The sequence below is a fragment of the Gobio gobio genome (genome assembly GCF_949357685.1).
Source record: "Gobio gobio genome assembly, chromosome: 17".
NCBI lineage: Eukaryota > Metazoa > Chordata > Actinopteri > Cypriniformes > Gobionidae > Gobio > Gobio gobio.
Window position 1 is genome coordinate 37,660,939 of NC_137110.1, and position 27,139 is coordinate 37,688,077.

The 27,139-nt window shown below is 38.5% G+C and overlaps 2 protein-coding genes across 2 annotated transcripts in view; both read left to right on the top strand.

The window, feature by feature from the left end:
• bmpr2a (bone morphogenetic protein receptor, type II a (serine/threonine kinase)) overlaps positions 1–17,871 on the top strand; it is a 36,998-nt gene extending 19,127 nt beyond the window's left edge. The window contains exons 2-13 of the mRNA XM_079841247.1: positions 5,288–5,467; positions 5,667–5,834; positions 6,048–6,155; positions 6,257–6,348; positions 7,739–7,966; positions 8,736–8,850; positions 10,638–10,798; positions 10,917–11,064; positions 11,149–11,285; positions 11,391–11,560; positions 12,311–13,521; positions 15,101–17,871. Coding sequence (XP_079697373.1) covers positions 5,288–5,467; positions 5,667–5,834; positions 6,048–6,155; positions 6,257–6,348; positions 7,739–7,966; positions 8,736–8,850; positions 10,638–10,798; positions 10,917–11,064; positions 11,149–11,285; positions 11,391–11,560; positions 12,311–13,521; positions 15,101–15,366 — 2,984 coding nt within the window. The 3' untranslated portion in view covers positions 15,367–17,871. The remainder of the gene's footprint in view (positions 1–5,287; positions 5,468–5,666; positions 5,835–6,047; positions 6,156–6,256; positions 6,349–7,738; positions 7,967–8,735; positions 8,851–10,637; positions 10,799–10,916; positions 11,065–11,148; positions 11,286–11,390; positions 11,561–12,310; positions 13,522–15,100) is intronic.
• A 714-nt stretch (positions 17,872–18,585) lies between these two features.
• dock9b (dedicator of cytokinesis 9b) overlaps positions 18,586–27,139 on the top strand; it is a 94,717-nt gene continuing 86,163 nt past the window's right edge. Inside the window, exon 1 of the mRNA XM_079840031.1 lies at positions 18,586–19,040. Within this exon, the coding sequence (XP_079696157.1) occupies positions 18,924–19,040 (117 nt within the window). The 5' untranslated portion in view covers positions 18,586–18,923. The remainder of the gene's footprint in view (positions 19,041–27,139) is intronic.

The following is a 27,139-nucleotide window of genomic DNA, read 5'->3' on the forward strand; positions in this document are numbered from 1 at the left end:
TAGAAAGGTGTCAGAATACACAGTGCATCGCAGTTTGTTTCGTATGGGGCTGCATTGCCACAGACCAGTCAGGGTGTCCACCGCCGAAAGCGTCAACAGTGGGCACGTGAGTATCAGAACTGGACCACGGAGCAATGGAACAAGGTGGCCTGGTCATGAAGAATCACGTTTTCTTTTACATTATGTGGATGGCCGGGTACGTGTGCATCACTTACTTGGGCAACACATGGCACCAGGATGCACTATGGGAAGACCGCAAGCCGGCGGAGGCAGTGTGATGCTTTAGGCAATGTTCTGCTGGGAAAACTTGGGTCCTGCCATCCATGTGGATGTTACTTTGACACATACCACCTACCTATGCATTGTTGCAGACCATACACCCTTCATGGAAACAGTATTCCCTGGTGGCTGTGGCCTCTTTCAGCAGGATAATGCGGTTCAGGAATGGTTTGAGGAGCACAACAACGAGTTTGAGGCGTTGACTTGGCCTCCAAATTCCCCAGATCTCAATCCAATCGAGCATCGATGATCCATAGAGGCCCCACCTCGCAATTTATAGGACTTAAAGCATCTGCTGCTAACATCTTGGTGCCAGATACCACAGCACACCTTCAGGGGTCTGTCAGGGCTGTTTTGGCAGCAAAAGGGGGATCAACACAATATTAGGAATATCATAATGTTATGCCTGATCGGTGTATATCCAATACTGACATATATTGTGCACTTTTTTGGAGGTTACACTTTATTTTAAGGTATCCTTGTGTAATCACACAAATAAGTTCTGAGTAATATTGATTACTATGTACTTGGTGAGGTTAGGTTTTGGATCAGGGTTTGTTGTTTCTAATTATGCATAATTTACTTTTACTATTTACTCTAGTAATTACATGTAATGTTAACAAGAACACGGTAAAATAGTGTTACCGTTTTGGAATTTAGCACAGGAGTTGTAATGTAAACGTTTTATGGTGCCTTTTTTCATTTGATGACACTGTTGTACTGATGACAACATTCATTTTGGAGTGAACTCTTGCTTTAAAAGCAAAACATTTGCTCAATTTTTGTGATTATAGTTTTTATTGTGGTGAATGACTCTTATTCACCTCTGACTCATACACTCTCTCACGCAAACAAATATTTCTTGTTTTGTGAATATTTTAGCATTCTCAAATGGTTAAGTAGAGCAGCTGGGTGAAAGTATGGGTGGATGGACAGATTGGAGGAAAGGCAAGGGAGGGTTTTTGGCTAGAAGCGTTAGATATGAATCAGTATGTAGGTCGTGAGCACATTGCTGTGCTTTGTAGTGCTGTTTAGAAGTGGAGAGTCATGAATTATCCACTTCACTGAGTTGGATTTTGTTTGCTGTTGAAGCGCTTCATAAACTGGATTGCAGTGGTATCAGGTTGCCCAAGTTATAATTTAATATTATTTTGCAGCTTTTTGATGATGAGGCAGTAAAATGTTGGCATGGAGCTAGGCTACGGGACAGCAGTATTTCTCATATTCAATTTGATGTGACAATGAACAATTTTAAGGTGTAATACATTTATTTTCCCCTCTGCTAAAGCAAGTTATTCTCTACTCACCCTGTCAGAAACAGTCATCTTGGATGCACACACACACACACACACACACACACACACACACACACACACACACACACACACACACACACACACACACACACACACACACACACACACACACACACACACACACACACACACACACACACACACACACACACACACACACATTGGGTTTTCATGTTTATGTGAACTTTCCATAGGCAATGTGTATTTTACAGACTGTATATTCTATCCCCTAACCCTAAACCTACCCATCAGAAAACTTTCTTCATTTTTACATTTTCAAAAAACATCATTTTGTATGACTTATAAGCTTATATTATTCTCATGGGAACCAAAAATGACTGGTATTACTGTCTTTGTTGGGACATTTGGTTACCACAACGTAGGGTTTACCAGGACCACACACACAAATACAAACTCTTCCCTACCTAATGTGCTTGTCACTTGAATATAGAGAGGGATGAATAGACCACATTATTATCGCGATATGTCATCCTGTGTCAGAGTCTCCCATTGGCTGACTGCTCATTAGGTTGATGTGTCAGCTAGTGTCAGAACACACCATTGGCTGATTCTGTGCAGGAAATTGACTTTATCTTTCAGCTTCATAGAGTAATGTGGCTGAATGGGTATATTCAATATATCTCAGTATTTTCTACTTTTTTAATTGGGATTTTTACAAAAAAACTGTTTATAAAAAAATTACAAAAACACATCCTGCCCAATGTTGTCCTACAAACAATGTTCATATTTAAGGATATGAACACAAATATAGTAGATGTAACCATGTAGGCTTTGTTATATGCAAAAATGTGCAAAAAAGGGTTAGAATCTCATTATATTCTAACATTGTAACAACACCATTACATTCTAAATACAAAAATAATGCTTTTTTTAAAGCAGAAGTTAAAATCACTATCAAAAACAATAGCACAGACTAAATGTTAACTGGTATGAGGAACACACATTCACTCATCTGAGCTTTGATTACCCCATTAATAATCACTCTCAGTTACTGCTATCATAAAAAATACACTTGCTTAAAATTTTACATATAGCACATTTAATGTACAACAACAAATATTTTAGCGAAATGTATATTTTAGTCAGAATTATTGCAATCCTATTATATTGCGCTGTCTGTTTGGCGCGCATATACGCTACAGCGCTCGTTCACTCACTTTTGGTAGAAAAATGTAAATATTTGCATGAATAGATTTTAAAATATTATTTATTTTTGTGATGGCAAAGCTGAATTTTCAGCAGCCATTACTGCAGTCTTCAGTGTCACATGATCCTTCAGAAATCATTTTAATATGCTGATTTGGTGCTCAAGAAACATTTCTCATTATTATCAATGCTGAAAAGAGTTTTTTTTGTGGAAACCATTTGAAATATAAAATAATTAACTTTTATTCAGCAAGGACAAGCCTATAAGATTTCTATCTCAAATAAATGCTTTGGTTTTCTTTGTATTATTCTAAGAATCCTGAAAAAAAGTGTCTTAGACAGATCTGCCCTGTGATGGACAGGTTTCGCTCAATGGTGCTCAAATTCAAATGAAACAGAATGTCAAAATGTATATAAAATCAATCAAAATCATCCAGTAAAAAACTTAACATTACATTGTTGTATTTTATGTATTACCATTGATTTTGAAAAATAGAGACAAATTACATAATGTGAATATGTTTAAATTGTATTTCTGTCCACATCATTTTCATTTTGTGTTAAACGGTTCATGATTTTAATGCATTAAAAATGCCAAATATTCAGTAATATTAAAAATTTAAATATTACAAAATATTTTTTAAGTAAAAAAAACAAAAACTATAGATAACTTAATTTTTATGGCCAAAATATGGCCTTTGTCTTTTTTTAAACTTGAAAATTACATGTTATGTCAAACTGCCCATTTACTTGGTACACTGTGTGTGTGTGTGTGTGTGTGTGTGTGTGTGTGTGTGTGTGTGTGTGTGTGTGTGTGTGTGTGTGTGTGTGTGTGTGTGTGTGTGTGTGTGTGTGTGTGTGTGTGTGTGTGTGTGTGTGTGTGTGTGTGTGTGTATTTAGTGTGGATTACTGTAATAATATGTGAAAAATATATCTTTGTAGTTTGTATGCCTGAGTTAGAGCTGCACTATTATGAACAGACAACTATATAACAAAATAACATAATTTACTGGAGGTTCTGACAAAATGTTAATTGCTACAGTCTTTACATTTTTTAATTAATCTAAATTATTTAAAAACATTGGTTTGAATGAATAATTCAATGACTCATTATAGGATGAATATCTGAATGTTCTGGTGGTATTTTGTCAAAGTTTGACACAAAGAGGATTCGTTGTCATTTAGGAATGAGATCATGTGGTTGTTTGAATCGAGATCGCAATATTTTAACGATTAATTGTGCAGCTTTAGCCTAAGTGTGTACATGTATCTGCTGGCATAATGCAGATGAGCTGTGACGTGTTTGTCTTTGCATGCACTCTCACGGTTTGCGTGCGTGTTTGATAGAATAGAGCCCTCTGGGTATAACTGCTCAGTTGTGTTGCTAACTTGCTATCAGAGAACGTTCACATCCTCCTCCACAAGCAGACCATGAGCAGAGGAGAGAGTGGGAGGGGAGAGAGGCATGCCTCTGTGGACATCATAGCTAAGGATAACCTTGGACATAATCTCCCAAAGTTCAGCTCCTTTCCGAGATGAGTGTTATCTGCATTCCTCACTGATAGCTTCTTCAATCTGCAACCCTTAAGAAAAAACAATTATTATGCATTCTGAAAAACATCACCTGCACAAACTAGTGTCCGTAAGATGCTTTGGGAAGTTTCGTTCTCACAAAGCCTGTCTGGTCGAGATATTGCATTCTCAAAACAACTGATGGCTTGCAGAAGAACACCAGTCACATCCCACCCCTGTTTTTTCTTCTCTGCTCTTGGCTAAATAGTACAGAACACTTAATCACATGACATTCTCCCCCCTTCAGACCCAGGCAGACAGAATCCATCATGTAAGAAGGCAGGTAATAATACTGTATGTAGAAATGGTAATGCAAAATAAAATAAGGAAAAATAAATGCATACTGGAAGCAGACCGTAACCGTTTTTTGTATGAAAAAAATAAATAAAAAATTGTCATATAGATTCTTGAGATTGAGCAATATCGCTTTTTTATACGCTTGGATACAGATATTTTTGTACATGTCAAAAATAATCAATATTTGGAACCTAATTAGAACTCAATTTATGCACAATAATAACAAAATGATCATTATAAAGTAATAAAAACATATGTATCATGAGTGGTTTTATTATACATTATTATTATTATTATTATTACCTATTTATCAGTAGGATATTAAAGACCAGATAACAGATAACAAAATATCAGTCAATAGCTCTGCCTTTTTAATTTAATAAATGCTTCATAAAAGATTTTATACTACATGTTTAATAATTTTCCAGTATATATATATATATATATATATATATATATATATATATATATATATATATATATATATATATATATATATATATATATACACATATACACATATATACATTTTGTTATTATTTGAATATATAAACATTGAATATACTAATATTTGTATCTAACTTTGTAACATTCTAATTCTTTTATGTAATAATGCTCTCGCTGTCTGTGTGTGTGTTTTCGTTCTCATTTATTAGCTGCACAGAGTGAGCAGAGGGAGTGCGCGTATGCAGAACAGCCACAGGCTCTGGCCGAGCGGATTGGTGGACATGGAGAGGGGCGTGTCTTTCATGAGAATGCCACCATTCGCTGTCAAGGAAGTCGCTGCTTTGGACTCTGGGTGAAAAAAAATAATGAAATCCAACTATTGAAGCAAGGTATATAAATACATTCCACACACACACACACACACACACACACACACACACACACACACACACACACACACACACACACACACACACACACACACACACACACACACACACACACACACACACACACACACACACACACACACACACACACAAAGAACTTTAGAATCAGTCTGACCTTTATTTCCTCCATTTAATACAGGTTGCTGGACTGACCACCAGGAATGCCATGACCGCTGTCTGGTGACCAACCCACCGTCAGGGGCCCAGAATGGAACGTTTCGATTCTGCTGCTGCAACAAAGATATGTGCAACCTAAACTTCACAGAGGACTTCCCACCTCCTTCCCCGACCACCGCACAGCCTCTACGTGAGTGTGTGTGATTCATAGACCTGATAGTGTTCAGCAAATGGAAACAAATGTGTATGAATAAGAGATGTTTGAACTAGCAGTGGATACAAATGAAAGACACAGGTTAAATTGGGCCAGAATATTTGACTTATTAAAAAAGTATTGCCATTTTGTTAATCTATAATTCACTTTCTTTCCATTAATTACCATTTTCTATTTGAATCCTTCAAGATTCACGCCGGCTCTACAGAGATCAAGCCATCGTTGTCGCTTTAGCAACTGTGTCCATGGTTGCTGTCGTTGTCATTCTGCTTTTTTTTGGCTACCGCATGCTAAGAGGTGTGTTACCGTAGTAATGTTATGATGCTTTAAATGTATGATTCAATCCTGACGATGAAATCACCTGTGTGCATGTGTATTTATATGCCTGTGTATTCCAGGACGTGGTAAACACTCTTTGCATACCTTGGATATTCTGGAGACAGCACTTTCCCCTCCTTCTCTGGATTTGGACAACCTTGTACTGCTGGAGGTAAAAGACACCAATCGCAGCTTCATTCTTTTTGCCATTCCCCTGTTTAATAAAAAAAAACAGCGTATAAAACTCTAGGGAAAATAAGATATTTATTTTAATGTTTTTTTTTACATAATTTAAGTACAAATAAATGATTAAATTGATTTGAGTTGAAATCATGTAAATATAATGGGGCATTTAGATTAGATTTATTTATATATTTATTAAATATAAAAATAATATTTGCAAAAAAAAAATCTAAATTACCTTTTACCCTGGAGACCTATAGTCCTGTTGAAATAGTAAAAATGTGGCAACAGTAAATAACAAATAACAATAGTAAATAAGCATGCAATACATTTTTTTCTCAGTTTACACGTAAAAATTATTTAACGCAATTAACGCAGCATCTGTTTTTCCGTCATCCTTTGGCTAGCGTTACCTTATATGATCACGCTCTTATTCAAGCTAATGCTTTAAACCATTCAAGCGCGATAAGACACAAAAGAGAATGTAGTGCAGTACTAGTGTGCGTCTGTGAATCTCCTGCATGTGTGACACACACACTCGTATGCACAGAAAGCCGCTTCAGACAGTGCTTGAACGGACCAAAAACACACAAAATTATGCCAAGATGAGTATTCTCGCATGCATAGTCTTAAATGAGTTAAAATGAAGTCTTCAATGAATGTAAAGAGTTGTGAGAAAATCCACATCAGGTCTTAAAGTGATAATACAAATTATGTGATAACAAATTACTGTCATTAAGGATAATAAAAAATGAAAATAAAAAAATTACTCACTGCTCTTGGCTAAACAACTTTTGTTACACCGTTTACAAGGTTACATGGGGCAAAAACAATAACTTTTTGTGCATTTTGACAGGGCAAGTAAAAATTTGAACCGGTCCGACTGGGCCAATAGAAAAACATTGAGCCCTGATATATTGAAGGGCACAGGTAAATGTGACAATTATTATAATGGGTTTATGTGAAGATTGTTTTAAGTTCATTTAAATTAAAAGTTGTATATATTTTAAAGCCTAATAAATAAAATTGATAGCTAATTATACTGTAATGCTGATTGGCTATAATGGCTAAAAGTGGGAGGGGGGGATCAATTGCATAGAGACATCAGTATCAGTATTGGTATCAGCGATACTGGCCTTCTTTCATAAAAAGATGCCTTTAAACAAATATTTAAAATATAGGCTACTGCCTTTATGTTGTTTCTACATTAATTTGGAGATTAAATGTGAAATTATTACAATATAAAAATATGTTAAAAACTTGAATGATATGTATGATTAATCGAGTATGTAATGTGCGATTAAATAGTAAAAAAAAATTATCGATGACAGCACTAATTATATATATATCTATTTTTGATCTCTTTCTGTTCTTCACAGCTGATTGGCCGGGGCCGGTACGGAACAGTGTATCGTGGTTCACTGGACGACCGATCTCTGGCTGTGAAAGTTTTCATCTCCGCTAACCGTCAGCAGTTTACTAACGAGCGTATGATTTATCGCCATCTCCTGGATCACGAGAACGTAGCACACTTCTTAGAGAGCGAGGAACGTGTCGGCACAGAAGGCCGGACGGAGTTTCTCCTCTTGCTGGAGTTTTACCCTCATGTGAGTATATCGCAAGAACACTGAGGAACCCAAACCAGCTGCCTAGAAAGTACCAAAAGCAAAAGCTTCCAGATTTCTTATTCTTTTTCTGTCGACCATTTAGTCTGTTCTCATTTTTTTCTCTCACATTCCTCCTCATCTATATCACAGCTCCAAAAGTGCAAGCGCACGCATTTATTTTGTGGTTATATTTAGAGACCTGAGGGATCCGATGTCATGTTTGATCTTGTGGTAACAGCAGCTCACAATTGTGATACGATATCTTCAGATATTACTAAAACTCTCTCACTCTCTTCCTCATATTTTCCCCTGCATCCTCTCTCTCTCTTTTTGCAATTATGGAACAAAGAAGGTTACAATTTAGCACAATATCCTCATTTTACCTCGCTCGTTGCTTACTCACACCCACAAACACTTTCTCGATATTATGGAGGAAGAGAGAGATTATCGACTGAGCTGAGAAGTTTTCAATTATTCATAACCGTGGGCTTTCAGCCTGTACTTCCTGTGGGCTAACCTCAAGCCAGGTTGCCATAGCGACAGGATGCATCCCTGAGGTAGTCCTGAGGTACGGCAGGAGTGCATTAATTGTGCTACTCCTGTAACTTTAAGATACAACGGCTCTGTTCATCCTTGCTCTGCGCTTTAATCTCGTCCTCCCTCGCTTCTCCCTCCCCCCTCCCCCCTCCCCCCTTGTTTTCCTGTGTGTTCCTCCCTGTACTTTGCAGATGATTTCCTCTGAATAGAATACTCCCTCTGTCTTTCCCAGGGCTCTCTGTGCACGTATCTGAGCGGGCGGACTGTGGACTTTCTGAGCTGCTGTCGTTTGGCTCTGTCTGTCACCAGAGGGTTGGCGTACCTGCACACAGAAATACTGAGAGGGGGTGAGACACAGAATAACATTGAACCAAACATGAAAATTATGTCATCATTCATCCTCAAGTTGTTTTTACAACCTGTATGATTTTCTTTTCTCTGTGGAATACAAAAGCAGAATGTTAGTGTAAGTACTGGCCAGTTTTCATAAAATGATGATATACACCACTGTTAAAAAGTTTGGGATCAGCAATGGCACGTTAATTTGAACAAAAGTGACAGTAAAGACATTTATAAAGTTACAAAATATTTCTGTTTCAAATAAATGCTATCCTGAAATCCTGAAAAAAAATCATCATGGTTTCCGTGAAAATATTAAGCAGCTTTTTTCCCAACATTGATAATAATAGGGAATGTTTCTTGAGCATCAGCATATTAGAATGATTTCTGAAGGATCATGTGACACTGAAGACTGGAGTAATGATGCTGAAAATTTAGCTTTGGCGTCATGAATAAATTACATTTTAAAATATATTTGACAGTTGACGAAGGCAGACAGCTGAAATGTTTGCACCGTTTTAGAGTGCAGACTTTTTTTGCTTTTTTTAACTATTAAAATATAGGTCTTAGCACCTGATTAACTGGGACAGCATGAGTGCTGTCTCTAAAATATAATAAAATAGAAAACAGTTATTTTAAATTGTAATAATATTCCACAATGTTACAATTTTACTGTATTAGATAAATGCAGCCTGGGTAAGCATAAGAGACCTCTTTCAAAAACATAAAAAAAACTGGCCATAGAGTTTTGAACAGTAGTGTTTGTGAACGGGAACTCAGGCTGTCAACATGGCAAAAAGGTATTAGCGACTTAAAATACACTTTTGATTTTAATTTTGACTGTTAAATGGTCCCCAGAGTCACAGTATGGATGTGTTAGTGGGTGTGTGCCCTTTATTTATAGACTCAGTCTGTGAAAGCAGGAAGGCAGGGATGGGGCGTAATTCTCAATGCTTTTTTTAGTTTTCTTTGTCTTTGTTTCAGTGTGAAAGGCTCTAAAAGTGTTCAGATTTTATTTTGTGTCAGAAAAAATGGCATGTTAATGAAAGGCAAAAAGAGTGCGCAAGAAAGAGAGACTAAAGAAAGAGAGAAAGTGATGCTACGTCTTCATCATCGTCTTCATCCCAGTCATCTTAATATATACTGACACATCCTTTTCAACTCACAAAGATTGCCCACCCTTCCTCATACAAATGCACATTCTTTTGTCCTTTCATATACAGCATCATTAAAAGTGTTATTATATAACAGAGTGGCTCGGCTCTAAAATCTGTTTGGGTGGACCATGGTCAAACCAATAAGTGTGTAAACCACTATTTATTTCACAAAATAATGACCACTACCAATGACAGTGTAAAGGTTAATGAGCTATATTACTTGGCAGACAAATTGATTATGGTTATTAGTATTATCAATAAATGTAATTATTTACTGATACAAAATACATTTAAAAATAGAATGATAAAATACAAATATCTAATACAAATAAAAATGTAATTATTGATTTAAATATTTATTTCAGTATCTTTTATCACATTGCTTTTATAAAAGAGAGGAAACGAACATAAGCCACTGGAGGTTGTGCCTTACATTAAGGTGTTGTAAGCACTTACTAGACAACTTGCAGTAGTAAAATCCCTGTTATTTCTGGAGACACAAGTGGGTTCTAGTGCTCTCTAGTGGCAATTCTCAAGTGGTGATTCACTCTCATGCAATTTTCTCTCCTCTCTCTCTCTCACCCCTCTCCATCCCCTTCCATCACTCTCTCCCCTTCCTCTCTTCTTCCCATTGTTAGACTTGTATAAACCGGCCGTGTCCCACCGGGATCTGAACAGTAGGAATGTACTAGTGAAGGCAGATGGCTCATGTGTGATCAGTGATTTTGGTCTTTCCATGGTTCTGACGGGAAAGAGGCTGCCCGGGCACGGAGAAGAGGACAACAGTGCCATCAGTGAGGTTAGCAAACAGCAATTCAGACTGGTCCAGTCTAATCCAACCCAGCACAGTCAGTGATTTGGACAATAATACCTCACCTCAGACTAATCATATGTTATACCTCTTTTTCACTGAATAGGTGGGTACAGTGCGGTACATGGCACCAGAAGTGCTAGAAGGGGCAGTGAATCTGAGAGATTGTGAGTCGGCACTGAAACAAGTGGATGTTTATGCGTTGGGTCTACTTTACTGGGAGACCTTTATGCGTTGTGCTGACCTCTTCCCAGGTAATACTCACATGTACACGTGTGCAGATCTCTCTGTGTTACAGCTGCTGTTTGTTCTCAATAAAAACACTTTTCTCCCACCAGGTGAGACAGTGCCAGCGTTTCAGATGGCTTTTCAGGCAGAGGTGGGCAATCACCCTACCATAGAGGACATACAGGCACTTGTGTCGAGAGAAAAAGAAAGACCCAAATTCCCAGAGGCCTGGAAAGAGAATAGCCTGGTGAGAAATTAGAATGTGAACACACACATGCAGCTTATTAAATCTCAGCATACTAAAATTATTTTGTTGATGCTTGTGTTTGTGTGTGTGTGTGTTTATGTGCAGACGGTGCACTCCCTGAAAGAGACAATGGAAGACTGCTGGGATCAGGATGCTGAAGCTCGACTGACCGCTCAGTGTGCAGAGGAGAGACTCACTGAACTTCTCCTTATCTGGGATCGAGAAAAATCAGTCAGTCCTCCTCTCAACCCCAGCACTGCACTGTATAACCACAGGTAATCAATAACCAATAATTACAGTGAAACCACAGGTAATGATGAGTACCCTATAATCACTATACCTCACTGTACAACCGCAGGTTATCAGAAAAACAGTAATCACTGACCAGTCACTGTACAACCACTGGTAATCAATAACCAGTAATCACTGACCACTCATGGTAGAACCACATGTAATCAATAAGCAATAATCAGTGTACAACCACAGGTAATCAATTACCAACTATCACAGTACAACCACAGGTAATCAATAACCTTAATCAATAACCAATAATCATTGACTACAAACTGTATAGCCTCAGGTAATGAATAACCAATAATCACTGATGACTCGCTTTATAACCGGAAATAATCAAAACCCAATAATGGCTTACCACTCACTGTACAACTGCAGAAAATCAATGATCACTGATTGCACAACCTCATTATTGCATTGTACAACCACAAGAAATCAATAACCTGTAATCAGTGCATAACTAAAGAAACTCAATTAGTAATCATTTCTTAATTTTCAACTAAGTTTAATTCAACCACAGGTAATTAATAATCAGTAATAAATGATCTAGTTATGTCTAACACTGCCCAACCCCAGTTAATCAAATCTGTAGAGCGCTAAATAATTAATAATCAATTAACACAAACTGTCACAAATCATGGTCATGTGTTATCATTTGAAATGTCTATGTACGTTTTTTTCTCATGTCAATTATCTCATGTGATTCAACCAACACAATTGACATTTTCTAGGAATATCTCTACTGGAAGGCAGACACCTAAAATGGGTTCTTTCCTTGAACACTCATCCACAAACACTGAAAACCATGAGGGTGCTGATAAACCCCTCCACAATGACACCTCAGTGGACCCACCCTCAGGGGGAGGTTCTAACCCTGTAGAGAAGAACAGGAACTGCATCAACTACGAGTGGCAGCAGGCCCAATCACGGCAGACTGGCACAGAAAGCTCCTCCCCCACTCCTGTCTCAGAGTCCTGCAATGCCACTCAGCCTCCACAAGTGGGCAACAGTGGCCCCCTCTGTGCTCAGCTGACCCGGGAAGACCTGGAGACACTAAAACTGGATCCAAGTGAAGTCCTAAGGAACTTGAGGGAGAGCTCAGATGAGAGCCTAATGGAACATTCGCAGAAACAGTTCTGCTCTCCGGAAAAAACGACCTCGCATGGCCCGTTCTACCACCTCATGGCATCTGAGGTTCCAGGGTCACAGGGTTCCAGTCGGGCTGCTGACACACCTATTACCATCTTACCTAAGCAGCAGAATGTCCCTAAGAGACCGAGTAGCCTAAGTCTCCATGCCAAGTCTTCTGGGAAAACATCCACCTCGTCATCTTCATCACTACGAATGAAGTTTGGAAAACTCGGAAAGTCGAATCTGAAAAAAGTTGAGATGGGTGTGGCTAAAGCCAGTGTGGTGAGCACAGCACATGAAGCCAGGCCAATTACCGTTGCCAACAATGATGCTGTGGCAGCAGTTAATAAATATGCGACAGGAGCAGCACCTGAGCCAGCAGGAAGCCCAGCCAACATCGCTGATGTCCGCTGGAAGGGCGCCATGAGTTCAGAGGACTTGACCTTCGGCCTCTTGAACACTAGCCCTGATGAGCAGGAGCCTCTTCTGAGAAGAGATGCACACCCTGACAATGCAAACAACAATAACAGCAATAATAACAATGGCGAAGGAGAGGGTGATGGAGAAACTGAGGGTGGAGGAGAAGGAGGAGAGAACAGTGAGAGTGTTGGTCCAACAGGGGACGCTCCATTGTCTTCTACCGTGGAGCCTGTTGCTCTGCCTGCTCCTTGTCCTGCCCCAGCCGTGGTTCCTCCGCAGGCCCAAACCCAAGCTCAGACACACGGAGAGGCCCTGCTCAGACAGAACCGTGTGCGCAGACCCGAGAGACCCAACTCACTGGATCTGTCCATCACCACACTGCCATTACTAGGTGAGTATTAGTGCTGCAAACTCGACAACTTTTAATGAAACTTGCCCTTTTGAATTTTGCAGTATCTATGAGTTTTTTCAAGGGGTATGGGGGTTCAAGATTTGATCAAATATTAATTTAGGCTTGATGTTGGTGGTTTAAATCTATTTGTCACTGTATATAAGACACAGAATACATGCAACACAGAATCCATGAGAGGATGCTCACTACAGAGCCAATGGGTGGAGCTCGAAGGTCCAGCCACACCCTAACCGATCCCTAAACCTAAATTTTGGTGAAGCATTACTCGTTTGGTCCACAGAGGTAGAGCTGGACAAGTCAAGCTCCATCAATTGCGTCCAGAAAGGGGGAGCTGGACGTCATTTGGCTCTGCATTGAGCATCTCCGTGGAGTTGTGGAATAGCGGCAGGTGTCAATACTCTTCATTTCATAATTTAGAAGTACATATATTTGGGTCTGTAAGATACCACTTGGTCCTTTGATCATTTCTGCAAAGTCTTCCTAATCTTTCTTTTGTCCGTTGGAGAGCTCTTGCCAAATCGGTCAAGCGTCCTATAACAGGGCATAAAGTAAAAATGCAGGAAAATGACAATAATTGAATGATTGTGAATTACTATATGTTAATATAGGGCTGTAAGTTAATAAGTCCCTCCCAATAAATAGAAATGGCCAAGTTGTCCCCCCGCAATATTTGAAATTCTGCTCTGCTGCCCTTCATTATGCAGCACTCTGTATGTTAGGATGACAAAAAGTTTAAAAGTTTTTTTAACATTTTTAGTCTGCCTCAGGTCTAATGGTGCTCATGAATGTCAAAATGATTGAGGTGGCCAATCAAATCAAAGTAGGCGGGGTTTACGTTCTATTTGTCTTCACACAGACAAGCGCGTCAATCTATCGCTTAATGCCATTGCAGAGACTATTCTTTCCGGTGAAATCACAAAACAAAATGCACATGAAAGTGTCCCTGCTCTTAATATACAATCATTGATGAACATCTATATGAGGGCGGATTAGAACCCAGAACCTTTGACACGGTTTCTACCTCCAGACTACTAGAGAATTCAAGTGTTAACAGTGGATCCATGTAATTATTCACTAATGTGACGAATCTTGGGACTAACAGTATATTTGATGCAAATTAATGCAAGTATTATTTGCAAATAATCCCAAAATTATTATTTCCCAACTAGATTTAGATCTAGAATTTTGTTCTGTTCTGTTTCTTTATGCTTTATAAAAAGAAAAAAATCCCCCTCAATGTGCAAGACATGGTGACAGCCTTGTGTTAATATATTCTTAAATTACATTCAATAATAACATTTATACTTATTGTTAATTTATGTGGGGTTGATCAACTTCCTGTTGATCAGGTTATTTTCATGTAAATGCTTGAATCCGACTTTTCAAAATCGGATTAAAAACCTTGCGCATTTGCGTTGTGGCGTGATGTGTATGTTTACATACATTTGACCTATTACAAGTGTGCATATGTTTAGTTCACTAGCCAAAGTGAATGAATTGCTGTTACTATTTACAATTGACCCCTAAACAATGTTGTAATTTCTTGGTTCGCCCACAGGAGGCAAGTCTGCCGGCGACATGACAGAGGGATCAGGAGATAAAATCAAGAAGCGGGTGAAGACGCCTTACGCTCTGAAGAAGTGGCGTCCTGCCAGCTGGGTTATCACCACGGATACACTGGATGCTGAAGTCAACAACAACAAATGTCACGGAGGGCCCGGGCAGAATCAGGCTGGTACCAGCAGACCTAAATCAGCCTCGGCTGTGTATTTAGGTAGTCGAGGAGGATCTCGCTTCTCAGATTCCAATGACTGTGACTTTTGAACTCTGACCTCACTTTGATCTTGAAAAACAGGCTAAAATCATATAAACATTTAACTCTACAGCTCTGAAAAGTCTGTGGAGATATATATGGACTGGACCATATACATGTCTTAAATTTAACCCCAATTGTAAGCACAGTAAGAGTCTTAGTGGCTTTACATTGAAAAGAGCTATGCAGCCATCTTTTAGTTTAATGTTTGTATATTTTTGGGTTAAGTCACTTTTTTGTTGCACTTTTTTGCTAAGTTCTCAATCATGATTATTTTGACCATTCAAAATGGTTCCTAATATTAAACCAGTGTAAATGTATACTTAATCAGCACACTCCCAAGGTCATGGAAAACCTGGAAATATCAGGGAATTTTACAATTCTGAATACTAGACCTGAAAAAAAAAGGAAATGTTTTTATAGTCAATATTAATTATGCTCATCTCTCTCTTTGTGAGTGTAACCTCTATAAAACTATTACAAATATAAAAAGAGTGATATGAAAAATGCATTAGTCTTTGGGAACCCTGTTATAAGATTATAGGGCTACTCGTTAAAGGGTTAGTTCACCCACAAATGAAAATTAGCCCATGATTTACTCACCCTCAAGTCATCCTAGGTGTATGACATTCTTCTTTCAGACGAATACAATCGGAATTATATTAAAAATGTCCTGACTCTTGTTGACGTGACTTGTTAAGTCATTTATGAAGTCCATAAAAGTGCATCTATCCATCATATAACAGCTCCACATGGCTCCGGGGGGTTAATAAAGGCCTTCTGAAGCGAAGTGGCGCGTTTGTGTAAGAAAAATATCCATATTTAAAACTTTATAGACTAAAATAACTAACTTCTGGCGGTCAGTGGTACGCAAGTCGACTTGCGGCAAAAGAGTAACCCCTGACAAGCTTTGACGCCTCTCGTGGATAGGACTGGGCAACAAACTCAAGCTCCTCTTCTCTTATAACGAAATCCTCCGCCATTTCCTCTTTAAAAATTCTCGTTTTAGACTCTAATTCATGACCAGTGTTTTTTTATTTTGCTCTATCCTCTGCGTTTGTCAGTACGCATGTGTCAAGGGTTCAAGAGTCCTCGCATACCGCTGACCGCCGGAAGCTAGTTATTTTAGTCTATAAAGTTTTAAAAATTGATATTTTTCTTACACAAACGCTCCACTTCGCTTCAGAAGCCCTTTATTTATGTGGAGCAGTTATATGATGGATAGATGTACTTTTATGGACTTCAAAAATGACCAAACAAGTCACTGCCATTATAAAGCTTGGAAGAGCCAGGACATTTTTTAATATATCTGAAAGAAGTCATGGGCTAATTTTCATCTTTGGGTGAACATTAACATGAATTTTAAGAATTTTGTATAAAAGGTGACAAAGCTTTCATTTTTGCTCACGCAGACCTGAAAAATATGTTTACATTCTCTAATACTATCCCATGCGCGGTTTCCTGCAGCTTTGAGATTTATGAGACAATACTACCGATGTTCCCGCGTGACTGTGGTCATGGCATCTGATACTTTGTAAGCGCTGTTGTACGTGCAAAACCTATTCCATTTCCCTTCCGAAGTCAACACACTATAAAAAAGCAATTCAACACATTTCACTGTGGTGGCACTATGTATCTTTCAGCATCAAACACTCAAGACTGCAACAAGACAATGTTTAGAAATGGTGCGACTGAACAGAGACCATGGCAACATCTGATATGAACAGCCTCAGGCATCACACCTCTCGCTTTCTGAATAAGCTTTACAGAGACGAAAGACAAAGCTGCACTTGGTCTGGTAAACTGACTGTTCTGGATCCTTTTCAAATGTCTAATGATGCTTTGGACCTACTTGTTATTTACTTATTTTTCTATGTGTGAGTGAGTGTGCATGAGCGCACAAGATCAGCTCTCTGGGTGTTTGTTCCTGTGTCTTTGTGTCTCGTCTCAAATCGTGTGAAAGGTTTTTGTGTTGCATGTTTGTATATTCTTGTGGGGATGTGCATCTTCATACGCACTTACCTGTTCTAGTCATTTGATAAACAAGGAGACAAGTTCTTTTTTTCAAAGCACAGCACACAAGAGCAGCATTTTATGCTATGCACAAAGACATGAAGCAAGCAGCTCTGGTCTGAAATCAAACATTCTTGTGTTACCAAAATGCTCTGGCATGTCAGTGATAATTGATTGGACGCTGTCATTATAATCGTATAAACAGAGTCCCATATTATCCTCACCTTAACTGACTGTTGCATGTCTTAAACGCATCTTAAAGAGCACAAGATACTTTCAGCTGCGAACCTGGTGTGTTTATGCACATGTGCATGTATGCGTGGATGAATGTTTGTATGATGTTATTCTCCTGTTAACACAATCGTTGTAATCGTAGTGTCGTGATCAATCATTTTATTACCCCTTGCTGAAACATTTTGAAAATTGTGATTTGTATAAGAAGGTGCAGACTGTAAAAGTGTATTGTTATCTGCAGATTTAAATTAAATTATGCTTCGCATTTGCATAGTCTCAGTTTATTTACAGTGTCATGAAAATACATGATGTAACTGTCATCATCATCAATCCATCCAACATTTGGAATTGCAATAGGTGAGTATCACCACTAGTCGACGCACTAAAAACATGTTTTTCTAACCTTGACCCCTAAGAAATTATACATTTTTATTAATTAAAGCATTTATTGTTTTGTTACCGTCACACTAAAGTAAAATATTAAGTGAAACATAAACGATTATAGAGATTTATATTAGCTATGCTTAGCACCTTGTAGGAATAAAGGTATTCATAAATGTCTGCTGCTTTATATATTTTCATAAATAACTGTTACTTCCCTAGTTCCCTTGGATATCGTTACTATAATGAATGTAGCCTACAATTAAGACATGTTCGGCTTTGATAATGTGTTTTATTTAAAAATAATAACGTATTAGCCTATAAACTATTATCGTATGGTTTATTAAAATGCAACAAAAATACCTTTATATTTTATTCCACATGCCTCCATAGAAACGTGTTGCCCAATGCCCTGTATTTTCCTGTTGTTGTTCTGCTGTTTAACTTGAGCCCATTCCGTGATGTTTGGCGTAATATGTTCTATAGCGTTTCAATCGAATACATAATCTAGCACATAAGTTCAACACGACATGTGCTGTTAAATTGGAAGCAATTTACCTCCTTGGCTCTACTGAGTTTCTGCTGAGGAGAGGCGTTGCTGCACGCGCGGGAGTTTCATCACGCACTGACACGCACGGGCGGTGAGAAACTGGCACGGAGCGACGCGGGACCCCGGGGAACCGTCGCTCACTAAGTTTAACAGCGCAACGGGAACGCGCTACCTCTCAGCTTCCATCCGACGCTGCGAAAACAAACACAGAATTATGGAGTTTGGAAGAGGATAGATAGATGTTGTTTACTGTAAGGACTGGGAATGCCTCGCTGCCTCTTCTTGTGAAGGACAAGTCTCAACCGAGGACTTCCTCGCAGAACTGCGTGAATTTTTTTGTCTATAGACATGTATTCGTAGACGTTATCTTTCAAATACACGCAAGGTGCGATGGCCTCTTCGGCTCAGCCCGAGACACGAAAGTTCACGCGCGGTTTGAGTAAGCCCGGTACCGCGGCTGAGTTACGGCAGAGCGTCTCCGAGGTGGTGCGCACTTCTGTACTGGTGGTGAGTATGTACATCCTTAAAGTTTGCGTTTGATCCAAGTCCCACTTTTATGGTCTTAGTGCCTTTCTATTTAAGCCTCTGTAATTTATTCACATAATGACCTAAATATGAAATAGGACAGGGTTATTAACACGCTAAGTTGGGAGTTACAGGTAAAAACAGGTAATCAGATAAATGGCAATGCATGTAAAACAGCTCGAAATAGTTTTATTTATTATAGGCAAACCTAGATAGGGTACCTGCCACCTGTCAAGTCTCCATCATTGCTGTCTCATCTTTTTCAGCCATATCTATTTGAAATGAATAATTTTACACCAGTGTCTTGTCACCTAATTGTGATTGTATTGAACTTGGAAAAAATGAATCTTCTGGAAGCGTTCAGCTGGCCTAGAGCTGAAGTGATTATAGCGTAACATTTGAAATATCACCTGCACTGCATTACTTCAGCTTTCAGAACAGAAGGAGACAGGAGTAGCCTACTGTCATCCATTTCATCCATTACCTGTTATGCAAAAAAGAAAAGTTCCATCTGGAACTAATAAGCACAGCTAAGATCCTTAAGAGCTGTCTGATTCCTCCATAATTCAGATGTTGCCTTGAACAGTTGAATACACATGAAAGTGGCGAACTGAAGTTAGCCATTCTCATTTTGTGCAAAACAGTCTTTTGTGCCAGGAACACCATTTAAAGAGCCAGGAATTTCAAGCTTTCAAATGAATAGTTCACCTAAAAATTCTGATAAATTGTTTAATCATTTGCTTATTCTCATATTGTTCCAAACTCGTGTTTCTTTCTTTCTTCAGTGAAGCAAAAAACATGTTTAGCTGAATGCTGGTTTCTTTTTTCCATACAATAAATAGTTGGATGGAAAAGCTTCAAAAAATATGAATTTTCTACTGTGATAATAATAAGAAATGTTTCTTGAGCACCAAATCAGCATATGAGAATGGTTTCTGAAGGATCATGTGACACTGAAGACTGGAGTTGGGGTTGCTGGAACGAGATGCTGCGTCAGAGATGATATAGTGGCGCTAAAGGAACGCCACTGTGTGATTGCGTCTGAAGCACATGTGCAATCACTAGGGTTGCAAGTCAGATACTTAAGGTCGGAATTGGATACTTGATATAAAATTGAATTTTTGATTCCTCTTATTGATTCCTTTGTAAGTGCAAGAAGACCTGCATGCTGTTTTCTGTGCTGCGCACACATCCAGTGCATGTGCACAGAAAAAAAGTTATTTTAATGTGATTTTAAACTATTCAAGACTCAAAGTGTTTTCTGTGCTGTGCACATATCCAAAGCGTGTGCACAGAAAGCCGTCTCTCATTCTGAATAGTGAGCAATACTGAACTGAGTTCTCCTCTCCGTCTTTTTGCATTTGAACGGACAAATACATAGCCTGGTCCTAACCAGACTCTCGTACATTTAATTTGTACAGAGAGTCTGGCCACTCTCCATTGACAAGCGTTTACTTCCTTGAAGGCGGTACTCTGTTGAAGTTTAAAACTATTGGATCTGCCATTAACCAATCGCTAACGTTTGGTCGTGACGTATGTCATGCGCCGTTCGCCTCTGTTTCTCACATGGAAATCCGAAAAAATAACTGTGCAGATTGTGCACGCCACCTCAGTGATAAAACCTAAAACTTGTGCATTCGGATTGTGATTTATTCACGGTGGAGGGGAGAGTTTTGTGATCGGGAACGCGTTGCTCACGTGGTCCGTAACATGATTGCTGTAAATAAAATGTCATATGCTTGGTATGATAAGAATAAATGCTGACGTAAATAACGACCCAATTCAACTGTTTACGTGCTTTTCTATTTGTAATTTTTGAGCGGTGATGAAATATATTGCTCTTTTAAATACTTGCCAGTATTTAAAGAAATACAAGTCTAGAAATGCATCCAAATGACAGCGCAACCTCACGGTGCTCTGCAGTGGTCAAAAAGGATATATACAGTGAATTTTGAAGTGAAATATTCTTGAAAACTCAGAGATGTGGATTCGGACAGCAATTCATTTACCACACGACCTTGGTGTTTGTCTAAAACAGAAGGTAATTGGCCGGGGATTTTTAGGCGGGTGGTGGTGGGAGACGGACGGCAATAAAATCCCTGACTAGCCCCTGTAAATGATGACAATACCTTCCGACCCCACAAGAAACAATTACCGTCCAAATAGTCAAGTCAAGTCAACTTTATTTATATAGCGCTTTTAACAATGCAGATTGTTTCAAAGCAGCTTTACAGTGTTAAACAGGAAAATAATGCAGCATAATTGTATTCAGCCGTCTAGCCATTCTGGAGAAAACGGTGATGTCATCAGTTCATTTCAATTATCATACAGTGACAGTGTTGGCTTTACATCAGTAATTAGATCAGTAATTTAGTTTACATGGTTAGTTTAGTTTAATAATTAGATTTATTTCGATATTTAGTTGAAAAAGTAAAAAAAAAAAAAAATGTAGTGTCCCCAACTGAGCACGCCAAGCCAGAGCTAACTCCTTCACCACTAACGGAGCGAGCTGGAAAGGCTTTAACCAGGGCCGGCCCTGACCAATTTGCTGCCCTAGGCAAGATTTTACTTGGTGCCCCTTGTATCAAGGTTTAGCACACATTATCATTCTAAGTTGTGGAAACACTCATACTGTTTTATTTTTGTAATGCATTGATGTTTTATTTTTATTGTTGTTGTTGTTTTATATGATGTCCAGTCCATTCTACCCCATCATTATGTTCATGATATTATTATTGTTTTTTATTTGTTAAAGGCTGATGATAGTAAAACTGTACAAATATTACACCTATGCCACATTACAGCCTAAACACAAATAGCAAGAGTAATTGCATCTAACATTCATGCACAAACTATTCATTGAGAACTAGCAAAAGTGTTTGTTTTCCAGTAGATGGCAGCAATCTTCCACTAAACTATGAGCATTCATGCTTTCACCAGGAATTCAACTGAGAAATTTTGATATTTAATGTGAATTTTACATAAAATGTTGCCATTTTAAATAAACCTGTATATAAATATCATTACTAATTTCGGCAAATACATTTTAAAATTGCTATACACCCCCTTAAAACTGCACAACTGCAGAGTAAAAACATTAGGCTATTAAAAAAGTGATATTACATGCGTTTAATATTTTTATATTATTTATTTTTTACAAAATCACACTGGCTGTGACCTCTGGAGAACCCAGAACAGCTGCTTGCATAAATTTTAAGGTAAAAATAACTGGAATTAATTAGCAAACATTAGTATTTTACTACTATGCAATTAAATAAACTGTTCATTAACTGTTCAACTAATTTGCCTACATCCCTTTACTTCTGTCTTTACACAGCAAAAAATGCTCTTCTTATTTAGAATCTTTTTCTTGTTTCCAGTCCAAATATCTAAAAATTCTTAAATCAAGGTGCATAAAAATGTCTTGAGTTTTTGCTTAAAACAAGCAAAATTATCTGCCAATGGGGTGAGAAAAATAATCTTATTTCTGTTTGGGACAGAAACAAGATTTCAATCAGAAACAAGATTATTTTTCCACTCCATTGGCAGATAATTTTGCTTGTTTTAAGCAAAAACTCACTTCATTTTGATTTTATTTTCAAGAAAACAAGAAATTTAGAAACTATCTTCTGTCATTTAACTTATCTAGTAAATGCACCTTCAACCTTGATTTAGGAATTTTAGATATTTAGACTAGAAACAAGACACAAATACTACGTAAGAAGAGCAGTGTATCCCTTATCTTCCCTGCATCAGAGGGCTTCTGTCTTTTTTTTAGACACTTCAATTCGGCCATCCGTCATAAATAATCAGGCAACTTACACCGTGTCAACACCTGGAGCGAGCGGCCAAGCACCCTAAAAAATGAAAGCAACATTGTCTGCATTGGATGCGGCGAGAGGCGACGCGACACAACAAATTCCCCTAACATTAAACTGATTGCGCGTTGTATTTCTGACGCACTTCAAGTAGATCGGCGGGGGGAGATTGATGAGGCGGACCGGAAAGATGCGGGGACTTAGTTACGTTTTTTTACGCTTTATTTGGTAATATTTCAAATTAATATTAATAAAATAGTATCAGTAATACATTTTGGCGCCCCTATAGATGAGTGGCGCCCCTAGCATTTGCCTATTCCGCCTATGCCACGGGCCGGCCCTGGCTTTAACTTCTGGATATTTGTCAGCGGTGCCACAACGGATTGAATGGCTCCGCTCGCATCTTTCTCCGCCGCCATTACTGAACTACAACTCAAACTAGCGCACGACATCAATGTCATCGCTCTCAGCCACTCCCTCTGTTCGCTGATTGGACCAGTAAAAATTTGTTCTGAGAAAACCTAAGAATATACCGCAGTCCCAGACGGAGTACTGAAGGAAAATGAAAATTAAGTACATAGAAGGGCGGAGCCAGGCTAACAAATACACACAACATGTCAAAATATCCTGATAAACACAGTCTGTAATGTTGTGAACGTAAACAGTTGACAAAGAAAATGCACGTGTATCAGTAAATTGGATCCGTGCAGCTCGTAAAGTGACAGCAGCCTAATATTCCTGCTGCCGTCTCTATAATACCGTTAATCAAACAATAAAAGACAAAGAGAACATTCATTCGCTGTTCTTGACTGAATAACTTTTGTAACTATATTTGTAGCCTATAATGTATTTTTAATTTATAAAGGGGATTTTTTTTTTTACATTAGATTACAGTTTCTGTACCTGAATACCTAAAAATGTTTAAAACACTGTTTATTTCAATTGTATCTTTGTTCAGTTGTATTTATTTGTGCTATTGCTTGCTTTTTCTGTTTACTTGTCTTTAATAATGCTTGAAATTTATATTAGTTATGCTACTTTATTTTCAGCTACAATGGAATGTGTTGCAATAAGACTTAGAATAAATGTGAATGATATCTACGTTTTTTAACCTCATTGGAATCGAAATTAGGAACCAATAAGAATCGTAATCGATAAGCAGAATCTTAATCGTTAAAATTATACCTAACCCTAGTACCTAACCCTAGTAATCACTCATTGGTGGAACATCATTCCGTAGTAAGTCGCTCACAGGCATGAAGGAATTTTGGCAAGGCGACTCGGGGAACCATGGTTCCAGTCATAGCCAAGACGTTCCCTTTTGAGGGAACTTCTGCGCTGTCAGAGATGATGCTACGAATATGTGAATACTCATTACGTCCTACATGAGTTTCATCCCTGACAGATTTAGCCAAAGATATCTCTCCATGGCCACCAAGGCTGCAAAAGTCCGTGGCCCAATGCAGTTCTTTAATAGTCAGGCCCACCTCATCATCTTCATCGAGGTCCCTGACCTGCCACCGTGTAAGTCTTACCCAGGGCCGAAGTTGTTCTGCATGGGCTTCAGGAACAATGCCAAATGAGCCCCATACCGTGTTCATTCAGTCCCTTAACCAATGAGTTGTTGGACACTTGGGTACTGAACAGTTTTCTTTTTCTATGAGCTTCTCTTCTTTCTGCTGGTCAGTTGATATTTAGTTTGGCCACAGCACAAGTGACAACCTCCACCAACTCCTCATAAACAGGGGGTGCATCCCCTTCCTAGATCCTGAGCATATCCACATCCTCAGAGCTGGATAGCGTCAGCACCGAACCCTCACGCGGAATGGAAGGAACCATGATCCATGAACCCAATGAAGGCGCTGGATCTAGCAGGTGAGAGCTGAGAAAGGGCAGAGCCCGTCTCAGTCTCCTCCACTAGATCAATTTGCAAACCCCATGATCTGACCTGCCACCCTGCCTCAGCAAAAGTGGGATCCGAACCATGAACCCAAACTCCCTGAATACCATCTGTAGCAGCAGACGTTCACAATGAACACAGCCAGCCCCCTTGAGAGCTTACATGCTCCGCTCCCAAACAAACAACACACAGATCATGAGTATCACCCCACGTAATGTAGTGTGGGCAGGGAGACATCAATCTGAACTGCTATTTATTCGCCATAATCATTAACTAAGTTCCTATGGGACAAACAAACACCAAATAACAGAGACAGCGTGAGAGAGGGCTTCCTGAAGGCACAGAAGCTGAAGATCTTTGGTCCGGGTATCCTTTATAGTTTCCTGGTTACGACATCACACATGACATTCCACCAGTGAGTGTTTACACCTGTGCTTCAAGCGCAATCAAGCAGAGGCGTTCCCATAATGTCATTTCTGATGCAGCATAGAAGTTCCCTCAAAAGGGAACAGTTATTTTAAATTGTAATAACATTTCCAAATATTACTTTTTTATTGTAGTTCTCATTAAATAAATGCAGCTTTGGTGAGTCATTCAAAAAATCTTACAAACCCCAAACTTTTGAAAGGTATATGACAAGAAAGAACACAAACTACTACCGGTAAGTAGGCCTACTTCATAGAAATGTTGTGCTAAATTTCACGTTTTTTAAACAAGCCATGATTTAATTTCATTGCGGTTTTAAGTTATTCACTGAAAATCTTTACGTCTGATGTAGTTCTTAAATCTCATTTGCTGTTGCATATATTCATATTTAAAAAAGCATGTTATGCTAGACTGGGTAAACCCAGCCTGATCTGCCGGCGATTCTGGCCATTAGCAGGGCATAAAACTCAACGGTTACACCAGAGGAACTCTTCCTTCATTTGGTGAACTCCAACTCTAAAAGCTAAATGGAAAGTCACAGCATTAAAATGCTGTTATGTCCACTTCCGCAGTAAATAAATTCTCTGTATAGCCATTTCCTGCTACTGGAAGGCACAGTGGTAGTTCCCTAGATTTGTGGGTCGACCCACAAGGTTTTGAATCAGACCAGGGTTTTTTTCTGTCCAGCTTGTGTTACCGTGGTTACTCACGGTTCAAGGATTAGACTTTGGATTTGCCCTTTTGACATCAATTAAGTTTGGCTTTGTGACTTAGTGCTGTACATTAATGACATCTTTGATTATCATCCATGTCGAAAGAGGGGAAAAAAAACAGATGGTTTATAAACTGGGTGACACACACACACACACACACACACACACACACACACACACACACACACACACACACACACACACACACACACACACACACACACACACACACACACACACACACACACACACACACACACACACACACACACACACACACACACACACACACACACACACACACACACACACACACACACACACACACAGTTTCTCAGTTAAGTGTATTTGTAGTAATGGCTGGTAAACAAGAATGCTGGGGTCCACTAATGGAACTCTGGGTCAATGGCTCCTATATTTGTTTTCACATACTTCAGCTCTCAATCAAAAGAATATAGCCTACTTTATGGCATATTTTTCTTTTTTTCTCTTTCCGGTGTCCCCAGGGAATGTTCTCAGAGCTTCAGCTAATGCATGATATCATAATTAAGAAAAAAGCTTCATTAAAATATTTAAATTATTGAAAATAAACCTTACTAAGTTGTTCAAAAGTATGGGATCAGTTTTTAAAAATGCTTTTGTACAGTAAAAACATTGTGAAATATTACTTAAAGGGATAGTTCACCCAAAAATGAAAATTCCGTCATCATTTACTCACCCTCAAGTTGTTTCAAACCTGAATGGTTTGTTTGTTCTGCTGAACACAAAAGAAGATATTTTGAAGAATGTTTGTAACCAAGCAGAGAGAGCAACCATTGACTACCATAGTAGGGAAAAAATTACTATGGTAGTCAATTTGGTTGCTCTCTCTGCTTTGTTACAAATATTCTTCAAAATATCTTCTTTTGTGTTCAGCAGAACAAAGAAACTCATACAGGTTTGAAACAACCTGAGGGTGAGTAAATGATGACAGAATTTCCATTTTTGGGTGAACTATCCCTTTAAATTGTTCTATTTTAATATATTTTTACACTTCTATTTTTTACTACTTTATTTTTAAGTCATTAAATTGATTTTATTCCTATGATGGCAAAATTTTCAGCATCCGTTACTCTAGTCCTTCAGTGTCACAGGATCCTTCAGAAATTCTAATATGCTGATTTGGTGCTCAAGAAACATTATTATTATCAGTGTTAAAACAGTTGTGCTGCTTAATGATTTTGT